At 42.1% G+C, this 16,133-nt stretch overlaps 1 protein-coding gene across 3 annotated transcripts in view; it reads left to right on the forward strand.

Moving 5' to 3' along the window:
- The window catches only part of LOC130285434 (uncharacterized), a 32,826-nt gene extending 18,304 nt beyond the window's left edge, over nt 1-14,522 (forward strand). For 2 of the 3 annotated variants that reach the window (XM_056536810.1, XM_056536807.1), the window contains exons 2-9: nt 403-729; nt 2,114-2,409; nt 6,202-6,411; nt 6,928-7,122; nt 7,940-8,104; nt 11,985-12,119; nt 13,981-14,175; nt 14,369-14,522. In XM_056536810.1, coding sequence (XP_056392785.1) covers nt 464-729; nt 2,114-2,409; nt 6,202-6,411; nt 6,928-7,122; nt 7,940-8,104; nt 11,985-12,119; nt 13,981-14,175; nt 14,369-14,484 — 1,578 coding nt within the window. In that variant the 5' untranslated portion in view covers nt 403-463 and the 3' untranslated portion in view covers nt 14,485-14,522. The remainder of the gene's footprint in view (nt 1-402; nt 730-2,113; nt 2,410-6,201; nt 6,412-6,927; nt 7,123-7,939; nt 8,105-11,984; nt 12,120-13,980; nt 14,176-14,368) is intronic. The other variant, XM_056536808.1, reaches the window with a different exon arrangement.
- Nucleotides 14,523-16,133: the final 1,611 nt, after the last annotated feature.

A 16,133-nucleotide genomic window follows, 5' to 3' on the forward strand; every position in this document is an offset into this window, starting at 1 on the left:
TTACAGAGTGATCCCATAACCATCGACATAAACATAGGTTTGTTTAAAATGTATTTGCCAGCAGCTAGCTGTAACACACAAAAGTGTGCATCCCTACAATCCCGACAAACCCTACAATCCTGATTTATTGGCTTCCAATGACATTGTCCCTAGTATGTGAGATAGCGTTATTAGACTGTAAGCTCCTGGGGACAGGGACTGATGTGAATAGTGTCAATCTATATACAGTACTACAGAATATGTTGGCGCCATATAATCAATGAGAACTAAATAAAAATGGTCCACACTCCAGGTCCCGCTCTGGAGATCAGCAAAGAGAAACTGATCCTCCTACATAAATGTGTTATGTAAGGATTCATGTTGTGTATTTCCATCTTATTTCCTCGAAAAAAAAAATTATAGAATTGAAAGTGAAAGTCAGCGGAGCGAGTCAGCTTGTTACTTCCTGTTCTCGGTGGAGACAATGGCTGCCAGTCATCAGGACCTCATCCTCTCCACTCTCCAGGAACTCGGAAAGGAAAGTTTTAAAAGATTTAAAGTCTTCCTGAGAGATAAGGAACTATTAGAAAGTCTCGGATATAGTCCTGTCTCTCTAGTACATCTGGAGGATAAAGACTGTGTGGATGTGGCAGAACGTCTCATCAGTCATTACACCAGGGATGGAGCCCTGAGGGTCACCGGCATAATCCTGGAGAAGATCAACGAAAAGCAGCTGGCGGAACATCTCCGGTGAGTGTATGGAATCTATGGACGACCATATTGTAGGGAGGGGACTGGCTGCAGGGTATATGAGGGGGAGAGGGAATATGAGTACAGTATAAAGAGGGAATCAGAAGACACCGGCAAAGATCAGAAGGTTCAGGTATCAGGAGCCGGAGAGTCAGTACAGAAACATGAATTAACAAAGCCTCAATTTTGTGTGAAGAACCTTTGTCCTCTACAACTCCCAGACTCTTGTGTTCTCTCAAAAATTCACCATCCCCTCCAGACTCCTCTGTCCCCTCCAGACTCCTCTGTCCCCTCCAGACTTCTCTGTCTCCATGAAACCTTTTTCCTGTCTAGACCCCTCTGTTCTTCTCCAGACTCCATTATCCTCTACAGCCTTCTCTGTCCCCTGCAGACTCTTCTCTCCTCCTAACTCCTCCGCCCCCTGCAGACTTCTCCTCCCTCTAAAAACCTCTGTCCCTTCAAGACGCCACTATACTCTCCAGACTTCTCTGTCTCTCTTCCAGGTTCATCTGCCCTTCTGAAACATATGTCCCCTCCAGACTCCTCTTCCCCCTTCACATCCCACTGTCCTCTCTAGACTCCTCTGTTCCCCTGACACCTCTGTCCCCTCCAGACCCTATTATCCTCTATAGACCCATCTGTCCATTTTAGAGCCCACTATCCACTCCAGACCCCTTTTTCCCACCAGATTCTGTCCTTTTTCCCACCTCTGTCCTCCCAGACTCTTTGGTCCCCTCCAGACTATTCTGTCCGCTGACACTTTTGTCCTCTCTAGACTCCTCAGACTTCTCTGTGAGGACTTCCCCTCTCTAGACACCTTGGTTCTTCTCCAGAATCCATTTTTCTCCTCCACACCCCTATGTCCTTCTTCAGGCTCCTCTGTCCTCTCCAAACTACTCTGGGGTAAGATACTGAAAGTGATGTCTGGGAAGCAAACTCTGCAGAGATGGGACATGGCTTGGGAAATGTTGGATTGGCTGTGTAGAGCTGGTGTCTACCACCATATTGTCCCTGTAAGGTGGTAATGTTGGTCTCTGTATAGTGGTTTGATTCAGTAACAGTATGGGGGTATTATTCAGTCATTATGTGGTGGTAATTTGTGGCCATGACTTGGCTGTATTATTTGGCCCTTTTATTACATGATAACTGTATGATGGTATTATTTATACATAGATTAGATTTTACAGCCAAACAAGGAGGCACTGATGGCATTGCTATTAAGTGTATGTGTATCTTGTCGTTTGTCTACATATTTGTAAATCCCTTTCTTAAAAAATTCCCACACATAAACCTAACATGGTAATTTCATGGCAGCCATTTACAATGATGAATCTCCACTATACCATTTACTAACTGGATTCCTATTATTCCTCAATAATTTCAGGACCTGTAGTTATGCAAATCCACTTACAAATACAATCAATATCCTGGCAAGCAGTCTGAACCGACTGTCCAAGGACCGCTTCGAAGCCTTCATCAGGGAGCTCTGTCGGCTTAGGGCTCCTCGTGGATACAATCAGATCCAGAGGGAACATCTCAAAGGAAAATCTCCAATGAAAGTGTCTGAAATCATCATAAATTCCTACACAAAAAGACTCGGGCCTGCGAAAGTCAAGCAAGCTCTGGGGAACATCAATGAAAATCAGATCCGGATCGATCTAGAGAAAGAGCTAAAAGCAAGTAAGAAATACAACAAGGGAGTCCACTATCAATATCACTATATGAGGGCTTTAAAAGGTGCTGTCCTGGGCTCTAATTGCCCAATCCCCAATTTCTGCAATCCCGTCAGTGCCCTATCCACATATATCAGCATTTCCTGGTCCTCAACTAATGGATAATGCCTGCCCAGCCAATCATTGGCAAGCCACTGACCAGCGAGGACCCAGCATCCTCAGGATGGCAGCTCTGGGGCATTGGGCAGGTGAGTATACCCTATTTTTTACTTTTAAGCCAGTCTGAGTGAGTGTTCCTTAGAGGGGGGCTTATTTTGATTATCATGCTGATATATGTTGGCATAATGTATAGTGGGGGGAAAAAGTATTTAGTCAGCCACCAATTGTACAAGTTCTCCCACTTAAAAAGATGAGAGGCTGTAATTTTCATCATAGGTTATAACCTCAACTATGAGAGACATACAGTGGGGATCAAAAGTTTGGGCACCCCAGGTAAAAATTTGCATTAATTTGAATAAAGAAGCCAAGGAAAGATGAAAAAATCTCCAAAAGGCATCAAATTACAGATTAGACATTCTTATAATATGTCAACAAAAGTTAGATTTTATTTCCATCATTTACACTTTCAAAATAACAGAAAACAAAAAAATGGCATCTGCAAAAGTTTGGGCCTCCTGCAGAATTTATAGCATGCACTGCCCCCTTTGCAAAGCTGAGACCTGCCAGTGTCATGGATTGTTCTCAATCATCATCTGGGAAGATCAAGTGATGTCAATCTCAAAGGTTTTAAATGCCCAGACTCATCTGACCTTGCCCCAACAATCAGCACCATGGGTTCTTCTAAGCAGTTGTCTAGAAATCTGAAACTGAAAATAGTTGACGCTCACAAAGCTAGAGAAGGCTATAAGAAGATAGCAAAACATTTTCAGATGTCAATATCCTCTGTTCGGAATGTAATTAAGAAACGGTAGTCATCAGGAACAGTGGAAGTTAAAGCAAGATCTGAAAGACCAAGAAAAATATCAGACAGAACAGCTCGAAGGATTGTGAGAAAAACAATTCAAAACCCACGTTTGACTGCACAATCCCTCCAGAAAGATCTGACAGACACTGGAGTTGTGGTACACTATTCCACTATAAAGAGATACTTGTACAAATATGGTCTTCATGGAAGAGTCATCAGAAGAAAACCTCTTCTACGTCCTCACCACAAAAATCTGCGTTTGTACTTTGCTAATGAACATATAGACAAGCCTGATGCATTTTGAAAACAAGTTCTGTGGACCGATGAGGTTAAAATTGTACTTTTTGGCAGGAATGAGCAAAGGTACGTTTGGAGAAGAAGGGGAACAGAATTTAATGAAAATAACCTCTGTCCAACTGTTAAGCATGGGGGTGGATCAATCATGCTTTGGGGTTGTATTGCAGCCAGTGGCACAGGGAACATCTCACGAGTAGAAGGAAAAATGGATTCAATAAAATTTCAGCAAATTTTGGAAGCTAACTTGATGCCATCTGTGAAAAAGCTGAAGTTAAAGAGAGGATGGCTTCTACAAATGGATAATGATCCTAAACACACCTCGAAATCCATTACATCAAGAGGCGTAAACTAAAGGTTTTGCCATGGCCTTCACAATCTCCTGACCTCAACATAATTGAAAATCTATGGATAGACCTTAAAAGAGCAGTGGGTGACAGACAGCCCAGAAATCTCAAAGAACTGGAAGACTTTTGTAAGGAAGAATGGGCAAAGATACCTCAAACAAGAATTGAAAGACTCTTGGCTGGCTACAAAAAGTGTTTACAAGCTGTGATACTTGCCAAAGGGGGCAGTACGAGATATTAACTCTGCAGGGTGCCCAAACTTTTGCAGATGCCATTTTTTTGTTTTCTGTTATTTTGAAAGTGTAAATGATGGAAATAAAATCTAACTTTTGTTGACATATTATAAGAATGTCTAATCTGTAATTTGATGCCTTATGGAGATTTTTCCATCTTTCCTTGGCTTCTTTATGCACTTTAATAAACATTTTTAACTGGGGTGCCCAAACTTTTGATCCCCACTGTAATGAAAAAAATCCATAAAATCATATTGTCTGATTTTTAAAGAATTTATTTGCAAATTATGATGGAAAATAAGTATTTGGTCAATAACAAAAGTTCATCTCAATACTTAGTTATATTCCCTTTGTTGGCAATGACAGAGGTCAAACGTTTTCTGTAAGTCTTCACAAGTTTTACACACACTGTTGTTGGTATTTTGGCCCATTCTTCCATGCAGATCTCCTCTAGAGTAGTGATTTTTTGGGGCTGTCGCTGGGCAACACAGACTTTCAATTCCCTCCAAAGGTTTTCTATGGGGTTGAAATCTAGAGACTGGCTAGGCCACTCCAGGACCTTGAAATGCTTCTTACGAAGCCACTCCTTCGTTGCACGGGCGGTGTGTTTATCATGCTGAAAGACTTGTCATCTTCAATGCCCTTGCTGATGGAAGGAGGTTTTCACTCAAAATCTCATGATACATGGCCCCATTCTTTCCTTTACACGGATCAGTCGTCCTGGTCCCTCTGATGAAAAACAGCCCGAAAGCATGATGTTTCCACCCCCATGCTTTACAGTAGGTATGGTGTTCTTTGGATGTAACTCAGTGACGAGTTGAGTTTATACCAAAAAGTTCTACTTTGGTTTCATCTGACCATATGACATTCTCCCAATCCTCTTCTGGATCATCCAAATGCACTCTAGAAAACTTCAGACAGGACCGGACATGTACTTGCTTAAGCAGGGGGACATGTCTGGCACTGCATAATTTGAGTCCCTGGCAGCGTAGTGTGTTACTGATGGTAGCTTTTGTTACTTTGGTCCCAGCTCTCTGCAGGTCATTCACTAGGTCCCCCATGTGGTTCTGTGATTTTTTTCTCACAGTTCTTGTGATAATTTTGACACGACAGGGTGAAATCTTTCGTGGAGCCCCAGATCATGGGAGATTATCAGTGGTCTTGTATGTCTTCCATTTTCTAATAATTGCTCCCACAGTTGATTTCTTCACACCAAGCTTCTTGCCTATTGCAGATTCAGTCTTCCCAGCTTGGTGCAGTTCTACAATTTTGTTTCTGGTGTCCTTCGACAGCTCTTTGGTCTTGGCCATAGTGGAGTTTGGAGTGTGACTGTTTGAGGTTGTGGACAGGATTTTATACTGATAATAAGTTCAAACAGGAACCATTAATACAGGTAACAAGTGGAGGATAGAGGAGACTCTTAAAGAAGTTACAGGTATGTGAGAGCCAGAAATCTTACTTTGTAGGTGATCAAATACTTATTTTACTGACGAATTTAGCAATTAATTCATTAGAAATCCTACAATGTGATTTCCTGTATTCTTTCCCCCCATTCTGTCTCTCATAGTTGAGGTTATAACCTATGATGAAAATTACAGGCCTCTCCCATCTTTGTGTGAGAACTTGCACAATTGGTGGCTGACTAAATACTTTTTCCATGATTGCCCAGGATATAAAGGACATCCCAGGATTAACTGGTTTCTCCAGTGATAGAAATATTTTTAAGAGGTCCCAGGCTGGCTTAAAAAACAAAGGCATACTAACCTGGCTGATCCCCTGCTGCTGCCACTCCGACAGTGCTCAGATCCTCACTGACCATCTCCTGATCCCCTCTCGTCACAGTCATTGGCTCCTTGTGTCAAGACAGACAAATTATGGTTGATGTGAATTGTTGAATCATCATTCTGTATGTTACTATCATGTGGCCATTTCGGGTCATATGTTTTGTGTTTATGTTTTAGATTTCATGAGTAAAGCTTCTTGGACAAGTTGCGGAAAGATCAGCGTTGCACACCAGAAGCCAAATGTTGGAGCATTAAAAAATGTTACGACCTTGAAAACACCAACTGAGAATGCACAACCCATGGGTGGTCCTACAGGATGTACACTAGGGAAAAGTCAACAACCTGGTGAAGATATAAAACCTGAAATTGGGAGTCATCCGATAACTGGTAAACACATGTAGAGCATTGGGTGGTATTGAACAGTACGAAGTGGCATTGGATGGGACAGAATATTTTTGAGTAGCGTTCACATTATGGATCATACTTGTAAATTCAACCTCTGCCCTAAGATATCATTAATTGGCGCAGATTTTAGAAGTCTCCAGAAAGTGCTAAGAAAAATCTATGATTTATTGGGGTCTAAGATCACCTCTGGGTCTTTATCTTTAACTCTTGCAATAATATCTCGTACCTGGTGAATCAGGTCATAGATCAAATTTGGCAGAAGTAAAAAGTTAGCTACATGCACCATCCTCTCCGGTCACAGGATGAGGTCAAGGCTAGTGTTGGACATGACAGCTTTCAGTTATAAGACCGGACTTGGGTTACAAGGAATTGAGGACCGAGTGATAAGAAGGTGAAATCATGGTTGATATAAACTGTTGATGACTTCTTCATTCTTTAAGTTATTATCAAGTTACTTTTTGAGGTCATTTGTTGTGTTTGTATTTTTCATGTACATAGCTGCTGGGATAGGTGACGGAGAAGACAGATCAGCTGACCAAAAGCAGATTGTTGGAACAGGACCAAGAACTAAGACCTTGAAAAAGCCAAATGTGAACGCACAACCCAAGGGAAGTCCTGCAGGACATAAACCAAGAAAAAGCCGACGACCTGGTGAAGATATAAAATCTGAAATAGGGAGTAATCCAACAACTGGTAAACACATGTAGAGCATTGGGTGGTATTGAACACTATGAAGTGGCATTGGATGGGACGGAATATTTTTGAGAGCATTCACATTACAGGCCTCTTGGCCTATGGGGCCCAGTTGTAATTTCGACCTCTGCCACCCACATGCCATTTCCCAAAGATATCAATGCATTAGTTGGCACAGATTTTAGAAGTCTCAAGGAAGTGATGAGCACAATCCATGGTCTTTTGGGGTCTAAAATTACCTCTGGGTCTTTTCCTTTAAAGGGGTACTCCACTGGCCAGCATTCGGAACATTTAGTTCCGAATGCAGTGTGCATGCTGCGAGGGTCAGCCAAGCCCCTTGTGATGTCACATCACGCCCCCTTAATGCAAATCTATTGGAGGGGGCATGACGGCCTCACGCCCCTTCCCATAGACTTTCATCGAGGGGGCGTGGCGTGATGTCATGAGGAGGCATGGCCAACCCCTGCAGCGTGCACACAGCGTTCGGAACTAAATGTTCCAAACACTGGCCAGTGGAGTACCCCTTTAACTCTTGCAATAAAATCTCGCACCTGGTGAATCAGGTCATAGATCAAAGTTGGCAGAAGTTAGAAGTTAGATACACGCACCATCCTCTCCGACCATGGGTTGAGGTCAAGGCTAGTGTTGGTCAGGTGGGCATGACAGCTTTCAGTTGTAAGACCGGAGGATCGAGTGACAAGAAGGTGAAATCATGGTTGATATAAATTGTTGATGACTTTTTCATTCTTCAAGTTATTATGAAGTTACTTTTTGTGGTCATTTGTTGTGTTTGTATTCTTCTATTACATGTACATAGCGGCTGGGATAGGTGACAGAGAAGACAAATTAGCAGACCAAAAGCAGAATGTTGGAACAGGAACAAGAACTAAGACCTTGAAAAAGCCAAAGGGACCAGGAGAAGATATAAAACCTAAAACAGGAAGTGATCCAACTGGTCAACACCTACATGAAGCATTGGGTGGTATTGAGCAGTATGATATATTACTGTATTGGAGTTAATATATTTAAGTAATGTTTACATTATAGTAACATAGTAACATAGTTCATAAGGTTGAAAAAAGACCAAAGTCCATCAAGTTCAACCTATATCCCTAATGAGTCCCTACTGAGTTGAGTTGATCCAGAGGAAAGCAAAAAACCCTCATCCTAGAGGTAAAAATTCTTTCATGACTCAGGAAGGAATTTTTACCTCTAGTATGAGGGTTTTTTGCCTCCTCTGGATCAACTGAACTCAGTAGGGACTCATTAGGGTTATAGGTTGAACTTGATGGACTCTGGCTCCTTATCATCAACTCCAAAATATCTAGTACCTGGAAAATCAGGTTATAAATCAAAGATGGCAGACGTCTGTAGTTATATGCTCCCTCACTATCCTCTCAATTGTGACACTGGGTTTGGGTTCAATGAAAGTGCAAACAAAATTCTCAGCACGCCTCCCAATGGTCTTGCGCGTATCCTCAGCCTAGCCCAGCTTGATACGTAGCTGTAGAAGAAAAATGCGTTTGATCAAGTAATTCCATAAAATATCAATTCTTTATTTGTATTCCAAAGCGATAAAAATCTTGCAAGACAGTACTCGCATCACACAACCTAGCCAGTGACACACTGCAACATGGATGCGTTTCGAAAGAGACAGTAGTCACACTACAGCTGGGCGGTATGACCAAATATGTGTATCACGGTATTTTTATGTATGACCCGCGAGCGCTGTTCTGCTCCCCCCCCCCCCCAAATTAATTATCAGCCCAGCGTTGTGCTGTCCCCATCGGGGTATTACTCACGTCACCCGCAAGCGCTGCCCTCCTCGTCCCCCTGTTTCTTGCGGGCCGCTGCGCTGGAACTCTGTACTGTACGCTGCATCCCTATGCCCGGGTTGCAAAAGATAAACAAAATAAACTTTAACGTACCTTCCTATGTTCCCCCGTCGGTCTGGACCTGCTTCCTGGGGACGGGAACGTCGAAGATCCGTCAGCCTATTACCAGCGGCAGCGATGTTCCGCCTCGGCCGGTGATAGGCTAAGCCCACTGTCATGTAACAAGCTGGCCAACTTCTTACATGAGAATGGGCTCAACCGATCACCGGCTGAGGTGGAACATCGCTGCGGCCGGTGATACGCTGATGGATCTTCGACGTTCCCGTCCCCAGGAAGCAGGTCCAGACCGACGGGGGAACATAGGAAGGTGCGTTAAAGTTTATTTTGTTTATCTTTTGCAGCCCGGGCATAGGGATACAACGTACAGTACAGAGTTCCAGCGCGGCGGCCCGTAACAAACAGTAGGACTAGGATGGCAGCGCTTGCGAGTGATGTGAGTAGTACCCCGATGGGGACAGCACAACGCTGGGCTGATAATTAATTGGGGGGAGCAGAACAGAGCTCGCGGGTCACATATGATTAGTTCCCCAATGTGGGGACAGCGCAGCTCTGGGTTGATAATTCATTAACCCCTTAACGACCAAGGACGTATATTTACGTCCTTGGCCGGCTCCCGCGATATAACGCTGGGTCACGCAGCATGTATATGAAGCCGGCGACCCTGGGCTAATAGCGCGCGGCACCTTTTAGACGCGCCGTTCAAAGTTGAACGCCGCGTTTAAACCGAAAGTGAAAGTTGCCCGGCTGCTCAGTGGGTCTGATCGGGACCGCCGCAGTAAAAATGCGGTGTCCCGATCAGCTGGGACACGAGCGGAGGTCCTCATACCTGCCTCCGGCGTGTCCCTTCTGCGATTGATTGCTCCAAGCCTGAAATGCAGGCTTGAGAAATCAATCGCCGATAACGCTGATCACTGCAAAGCTATGCCTTTGCAGGGAACAGTGCTGGCAATCAGTGTGTGCAGTACTATAGGTCCCTATGGGATAACAATGATCAGTATAAGAGATCAGTGTGTGCAGTGCTATAGGGCCCTATGGGAGTTATAACACTGCAAAAAAAAAGTGTAAAAAAAAAAAGTTAATTAATGTGATTTAACCCTTTCCTTAATAAAAGTTCAAATTACACCCCTTTTCCCATAAAAAAAAACACCATGTAAATAAATATAAACATATGTGGTATCGCCGCGTGCGTAAATGTTCGAACTATAAAAATATATCATTAATTAAACCGCACGGTCAATGGCGTACGCGCAAAAAAATTCCAAAGTCCAAAATAACGTATTTTTGGTCTCTTTTTATATCATGAAAAAATGAATAAAAAGCGATCAAAAAGTCCAATCAATAAAAAATTATACCGCTAAAAACGTCAGATCACGGTGCAAAAAATTAGCCCTCATACCGCTCCATACTCAGAAAAATAAAAAAGTTATTGGGGTCAGAAGATTACAATTTTAAACGTATACATTTTTCTGCATGTAGTTATGATTTTTTACAGAAGTCCGACAAAATCAAACCTATATAAGTAGGGGATCATTTTAATTGTATGGACCTACAGAATAAAGATCAGGTATCATTTTTACCGAAAATTGTACTGCGTAGAAACGGAAGCCAGCAAAAGTTACAAAATGGTGTTTTTTCTTCAATTTCTTCGCACAATGATTTTTTTTTCCGTTTCGCTGTAGATTTTTGGGTAAAATAACTGATGTCACTGCAAAGAAGAATTGGTGGCGCAAAAAATAAGCCATAATATGAATTTTTTGGTGCAAAATTGAAAGGGTAATGATTTTTCAAAGGTGAGGAGGAAAAAAACGAAAGTGCAAAAACGGAAAAACCTGTGGTCCTTAAGGGGTTAATTCCAGAGGGGGAGGAGCCCAAGCGGTATTGCGGTATGGGAAAAATTCATATTGTGCAGCACAAAAATTTAGGTATTCAGTATGAACCGGTATACCGCCCAGCACTAACTCACATCACACCACCTAGCCAGTGACACACTGCAACATGGACGCGTTTCGAGCAAGACAGTACTCACATCACACCACCTAGCCAGTGACACACTGCAACGTGGATGCGTTTCGAGCGCATGCACTCGAAACGCATCCATGTTGCAGAGTGTCACTGGCTAGGTGGTGTGATTGTTAAGGATTGACCGAGGTGAGGCATTAATATGTGAGTGACCGCTGCTGCTTATCGCTGAGAGCCGGCACAAGGGATTCACACCAGAGACAGGATGTTGGTATAATATCTCCTTTCTCAGCATACTCAAAGGAGCTGCCCCTAAGGAGTTCTGTGTATTACAGGAAGTAAATTTGGTTTTTACATTGTACAAAGAAGGAGGGTGAATTATGACATCACAATTAGCATATTACATTCTGATTGGTTGTTTAAATATATTGTGTCTGTATATATTTGCATACCTAGTGTCCATTAATTTCTTTCTTGGCCAAAGTTCATTTATGCAGCCCTCTCACTCTAATACCGGAAAATTCCAGTTCTTTGCCCTTCTTATACAATCTGCATCTTCCTCAAATGTTTTGACTTCCATCTTGGGCCGTCTGGCGTTGATCCAAGGTTATTCAGTCACTAGCAGTTTGCAATCTCAGGAAAGTGGTGCATAGTTCAACTAATATCTTTTCCCTTCAGCATTAGAAATGACATATAAATATCTCCGTATTAATATATATATATATTGATCGGCAGTCAGAATCATTTTGGTCACCTTGACATGATGTGAGTACTGTACTGTCTTGCAAGATTTTTATCGCTTTGGAATATAAATGAAGAATTGATGTTTTACCGAATTGCTGGATCAAACGCATTTTTCTTCTACTGCTACTGGGCTTGGGTTCCAAGAGTCGGAGGGATCCAGTGAGGAGACGGACAAATAATAGTTGATAGAAATTGTTGACTCAATATAAAGTGATTTCCATTGGTCGAATGTGATGTGTTTTATTCTTTCCTCTTCCTCCTCAGCTCCTCAGACGGGCAGTGGAGAGATCCATGTAGTAGACCAGAAGATGAATGTCGGAGTAGGAGAAAGCTGGAAGACTAATGTACAACCCCTGGAGGACTCTACAGGATGTAAACCTGGAAAAAGCCAACTACTAGGTGAAGATTTAAAGAGAACCTGTCATCAGACAATATTTTCTAAACTAACTCAGATTATATTAACTAACTCCTCCTAACACCCCTCCTGCCCTTAAAATATTTCCCAAGCTTTAAAAAGCTGTGTATCATACCTTACCCCTTGCTTACATTGTGTGAGCTCCCGGCAGGAGAAAGTGGGCGTTCCCCAGCAGGCGCGACGTCACTAAAGCCTGCGAGAGCTGTGCTTCACCATGCCCTGCACGCACTTCCTGAGTTTGGTCTCCTGCCAGGCCAGGAGGAGACCAAACTAACTGTTTGACTTGTGGCAGGAAACAGAACAGAGCCACCTAGTGGACGTTATTTCAATCACATTAAAAACAAATAAAGGTTTAGAATTTTGACAGCAAGTAAATAGCAAAGTGTCTTATAATGACATAAGGAACAATATATAAGGTTTAGTTTGATGACAGGTTCTCTTTAAGACATAAAATAGGAAGAAGACTAACAACCGGTATGAAGAGCATTGGGTGGTATTGAATAGTATAAAGTGGTATTAGATGGAGGTGAATATTTTTGAATAACATTTACATTATGGGCCTCCTGGACTATGGGGCTTGTTTGCAATTTTGACCACTACAACCCCTCTAGTTATTTCACTTACCCCAGATATTACTGTATCAATTAGAACAGATATTAAAAATGTTGGTGAACTCGATCCATGGTCTATCAGGGTCTAAAACATCACTTTAACATTAACTCTTTCAAGAATATCTAGCACCTGGAGAGTCAGGTTAAAGGGGTACTCTGCTGGAAAACATTTTTTACTTCTATTTAAAAATCTTAATCCTTCCAGTACTTATCAGCTGCTGTATACTCCACAGGAACTTCTTTTCTTTCTGAATTTCTTTTCTGTCTAACCACAGTGCTCTCTGCTGACACCTCTGTCCGTGTCAGGAACTGTCCAGAGTAGGAGCAAATCCCCACAGCAAACTTCTCCTGCTCTGGACAGGTTCTGACATGGACAGAGATGTCAGAAGAGAGCACTGTGGTCAGACTGGAAAGAACTACACAACTTCCTCTGGAACATACAGCAGCTGATAAGTACTGGAAGGATTAAGATTTTTAAATAGAAGTAATTTACAAATCTGTAACTTTCTGGCACCAGTTGATTTTAAAAAACAATGTTTTCCAGTGGAGTAACCCTTTAAAGGTCACAGTTGGCAGTATGGTAGCTATACAAGCACCGTCCTCTCTGATCACAAGGGGAGGTCTAGGTTGGAGTTGGTTGGCTGGAGATTGTAAGACTAGGCTTGGGTTACAAGGAACGGAGGGATCCAGTAATAAGACAAGGCATGGGGAATTTAAAAAGGGGTACTTCCTTTTTTTTTTTTTTCAATCAACTGGTGTCAGAAAGTTAAACAGATTTGTAAATTACTTCTATTAAAAAATCTTAATCCTTCCAGTACTTTTTAGGGGCTATATACTAAAGAGGAAATGTTTTTCTTTTTGGATTTCTCTTATGTCACGACCACAGCGCTCTCTGCTGACCTCTGCTGTCCATTTTAGGAACTGTCCAGAGCAGCATATTTTTGCAATGGGGATTTTCTCCTACTCTGTACAGTTCCTAAAATGGACAGAGGTGTCAGCAGAGAGCACTGTGGTCGTGACATCAGAGAAATCCAAAAAGAAAAACATTTCCTCTGTAGTATACAGCCCCTAAAAAGTACTGGAAGGATTGAGATTTTTTTTAATAGAAGTAATTTACAAATCTGTTTAACTTTCTGGCACCAGTTGATAAATTAAATTGTTTATTTTAAATTGTTAATTTTTTTTCTATTTCTTTTCTTTAAATTGTTAATTTTTTTCTCTTTCATATACAAAGCTCCTGAGACTGGTGGTGGACAGGTCAATGGAACGGACCAGAAAGCGAATGTTGGAGCAAGAAAAAGTTCTAAACCCCCGAAAAAGCTGACTGGGAAAGCCCAACCCACGGGGGGTCCTACACGATGTACAACATGGAAAGGCCAACAACTGGGTGAAGATAGAAATCCTGAAATAAGAAGAAAACCTATAACGGGTAAATACCTATCTAGGCCTCTGGGTGGTATTGAACAGTATGAAGTGGTTTTGGATGAGACTAAATATTTTGGAGTAAAATTCAAAGTATGACCTCCCGTTCCTCTTCTGCCGACCAATCACAGCCGCCAACAGTATTGAGAATAAGGATATTTGTGATGTATATGAACCAGGTTACACTTATATTTCTGCAGAGCCTAAAATCTCTGGTGGGGCCGCCGACTACGTACGTGGGATGGAGGAGCTAAGTATAGAAGACGTGAAACCGAAAAGACGAGAACACAAGACAAAAACAAAAGGAAACACCTAAAAAGTGGTTAAAGGGGTACTCCGCTGGCAAACTTTTTTTTTTTTTTTATCAACTGGTGCCAGAAAGTTAAACAGATTTGTAAATTGCTTCTACTGAATAATATTAATCCTTCCAGTACTTATTAGCTGCTGAATACTACAGAGGAAATTATTTTCTTTTTGGACCACAGTGCTCTCTGCTGACATCTCTGTCCATTTTAGGAACTGTCCAGAGCAGCATATGTTTTCTATGGGGATTTTCTCCTACTGTGGACAGTGCTTAAAATGGACCGAGGTGTCAGCAGAGAGCACTGTGCTCGTGATGTCAGCAGAGAGCTCTGTGTTCCAAAAAGAAAAGAATTTCCTCTGTAGTATTCAGCAGCTAATAAGTACTGGAAGGATTAAGATTTTTTAATAGAAATAATTTACAAATCTGTTTAACTTTCTGGCACCAGTTGATTATAAAAAAAAAAGTTTTCCACCGGAGTACCCCTTTAAGGAAGCATTCGGAACACTGGGTGTGGGCAGCAGAGTCGTAACGTCCTGGCCACGCCCCCTTGTGACATCACACCACGCCCCCTCAATGCAAGTCTATGGGAGGGGGCGTGGCGGCGAGACTTGCATTGAGGGGGCATGGTGTGACATCACAAGGGGGTGTGGCCATGACATCATGACCCCGCTGCCTGCACCCGAACGATGGGGCAGTGGAGTACCCCTTCAACTGAAGTATCCCTTCAATGGGCTCTGTGAAGAGTAAAGGTGGCCATACACAGATGTGGGCCAAACCAGACAAATTCGGGGGTACTGGCCGACCATCTAATGTGGAAGGGACCACCGATCTCTTGAAAAACAAAGTTGGGCATTTTATATTATAATGGTCGGCCATGTTTAGAATTGTCGTCCAATTGGCGCTAGTCCTTGAGTATATATGGTGGAGTCGACCTTTTCATGAACACGGAGCAGGATAGGTGTTCTATGGGGATTTGCTCATGATCTGGATAGTTCCTCACACGGACAGAGGTGGCAGAAGAGAGCACTGTGGTACGACTGGAAAAAACGACACAACTTGATTTAAAAACATTTTTTCCCCCTCCCGAGTACCCCTTAAAGGGGTATTCCAGGAAAAACTTTTTATATATATATATAATATCAACTGGCTCCAGAAAGTTAAACAGATTTGTAAATTACTTCTATTAAAAAATCTTAATCCTTTCAGTACTTATGAGCTTCTGAAGTTGTTGTTCTTTTCTGTCTAAGTGCTCTCTGATGACATGTGTCTCGGGAACTGTCCAGAGTAGAAGTAAATCCCCATAGCAAACCTCTTCTACTCTGTGCAGTTCCCGAGACAAGCAGAGATGTCAGCAGAGAGCACTGTTCCCAGACAGAAAAGAACAACTCAACTTCAGCAGCTGAAAATTATTGGAAGGATTAAGATTTTTTTCATAGAAGTAATTTACAAATCTGTAGGACAACTCCAACACTGGTGACTTCAGTCTGGTAATCTAAGGGGAAGAACTTTTATTTAAAAAAAAAAAAAAAACATCATTTTATTGAGTAACTCAAGTTTGTTATTTTTTGTTGTTTTTTACTTTGTTTTTGTAACATGTGAAAGATGTAATAAAGATATAAAATCAAAATCTAAGTAAATAATTCTTTGGATACCTGGAGATC

Source organism: Hyla sarda, chromosome 8 (assembly GCF_029499605.1).
Source record: "Hyla sarda isolate aHylSar1 chromosome 8, aHylSar1.hap1, whole genome shotgun sequence".
NCBI lineage: Eukaryota > Metazoa > Chordata > Amphibia > Anura > Hylidae > Hyla > Hyla sarda.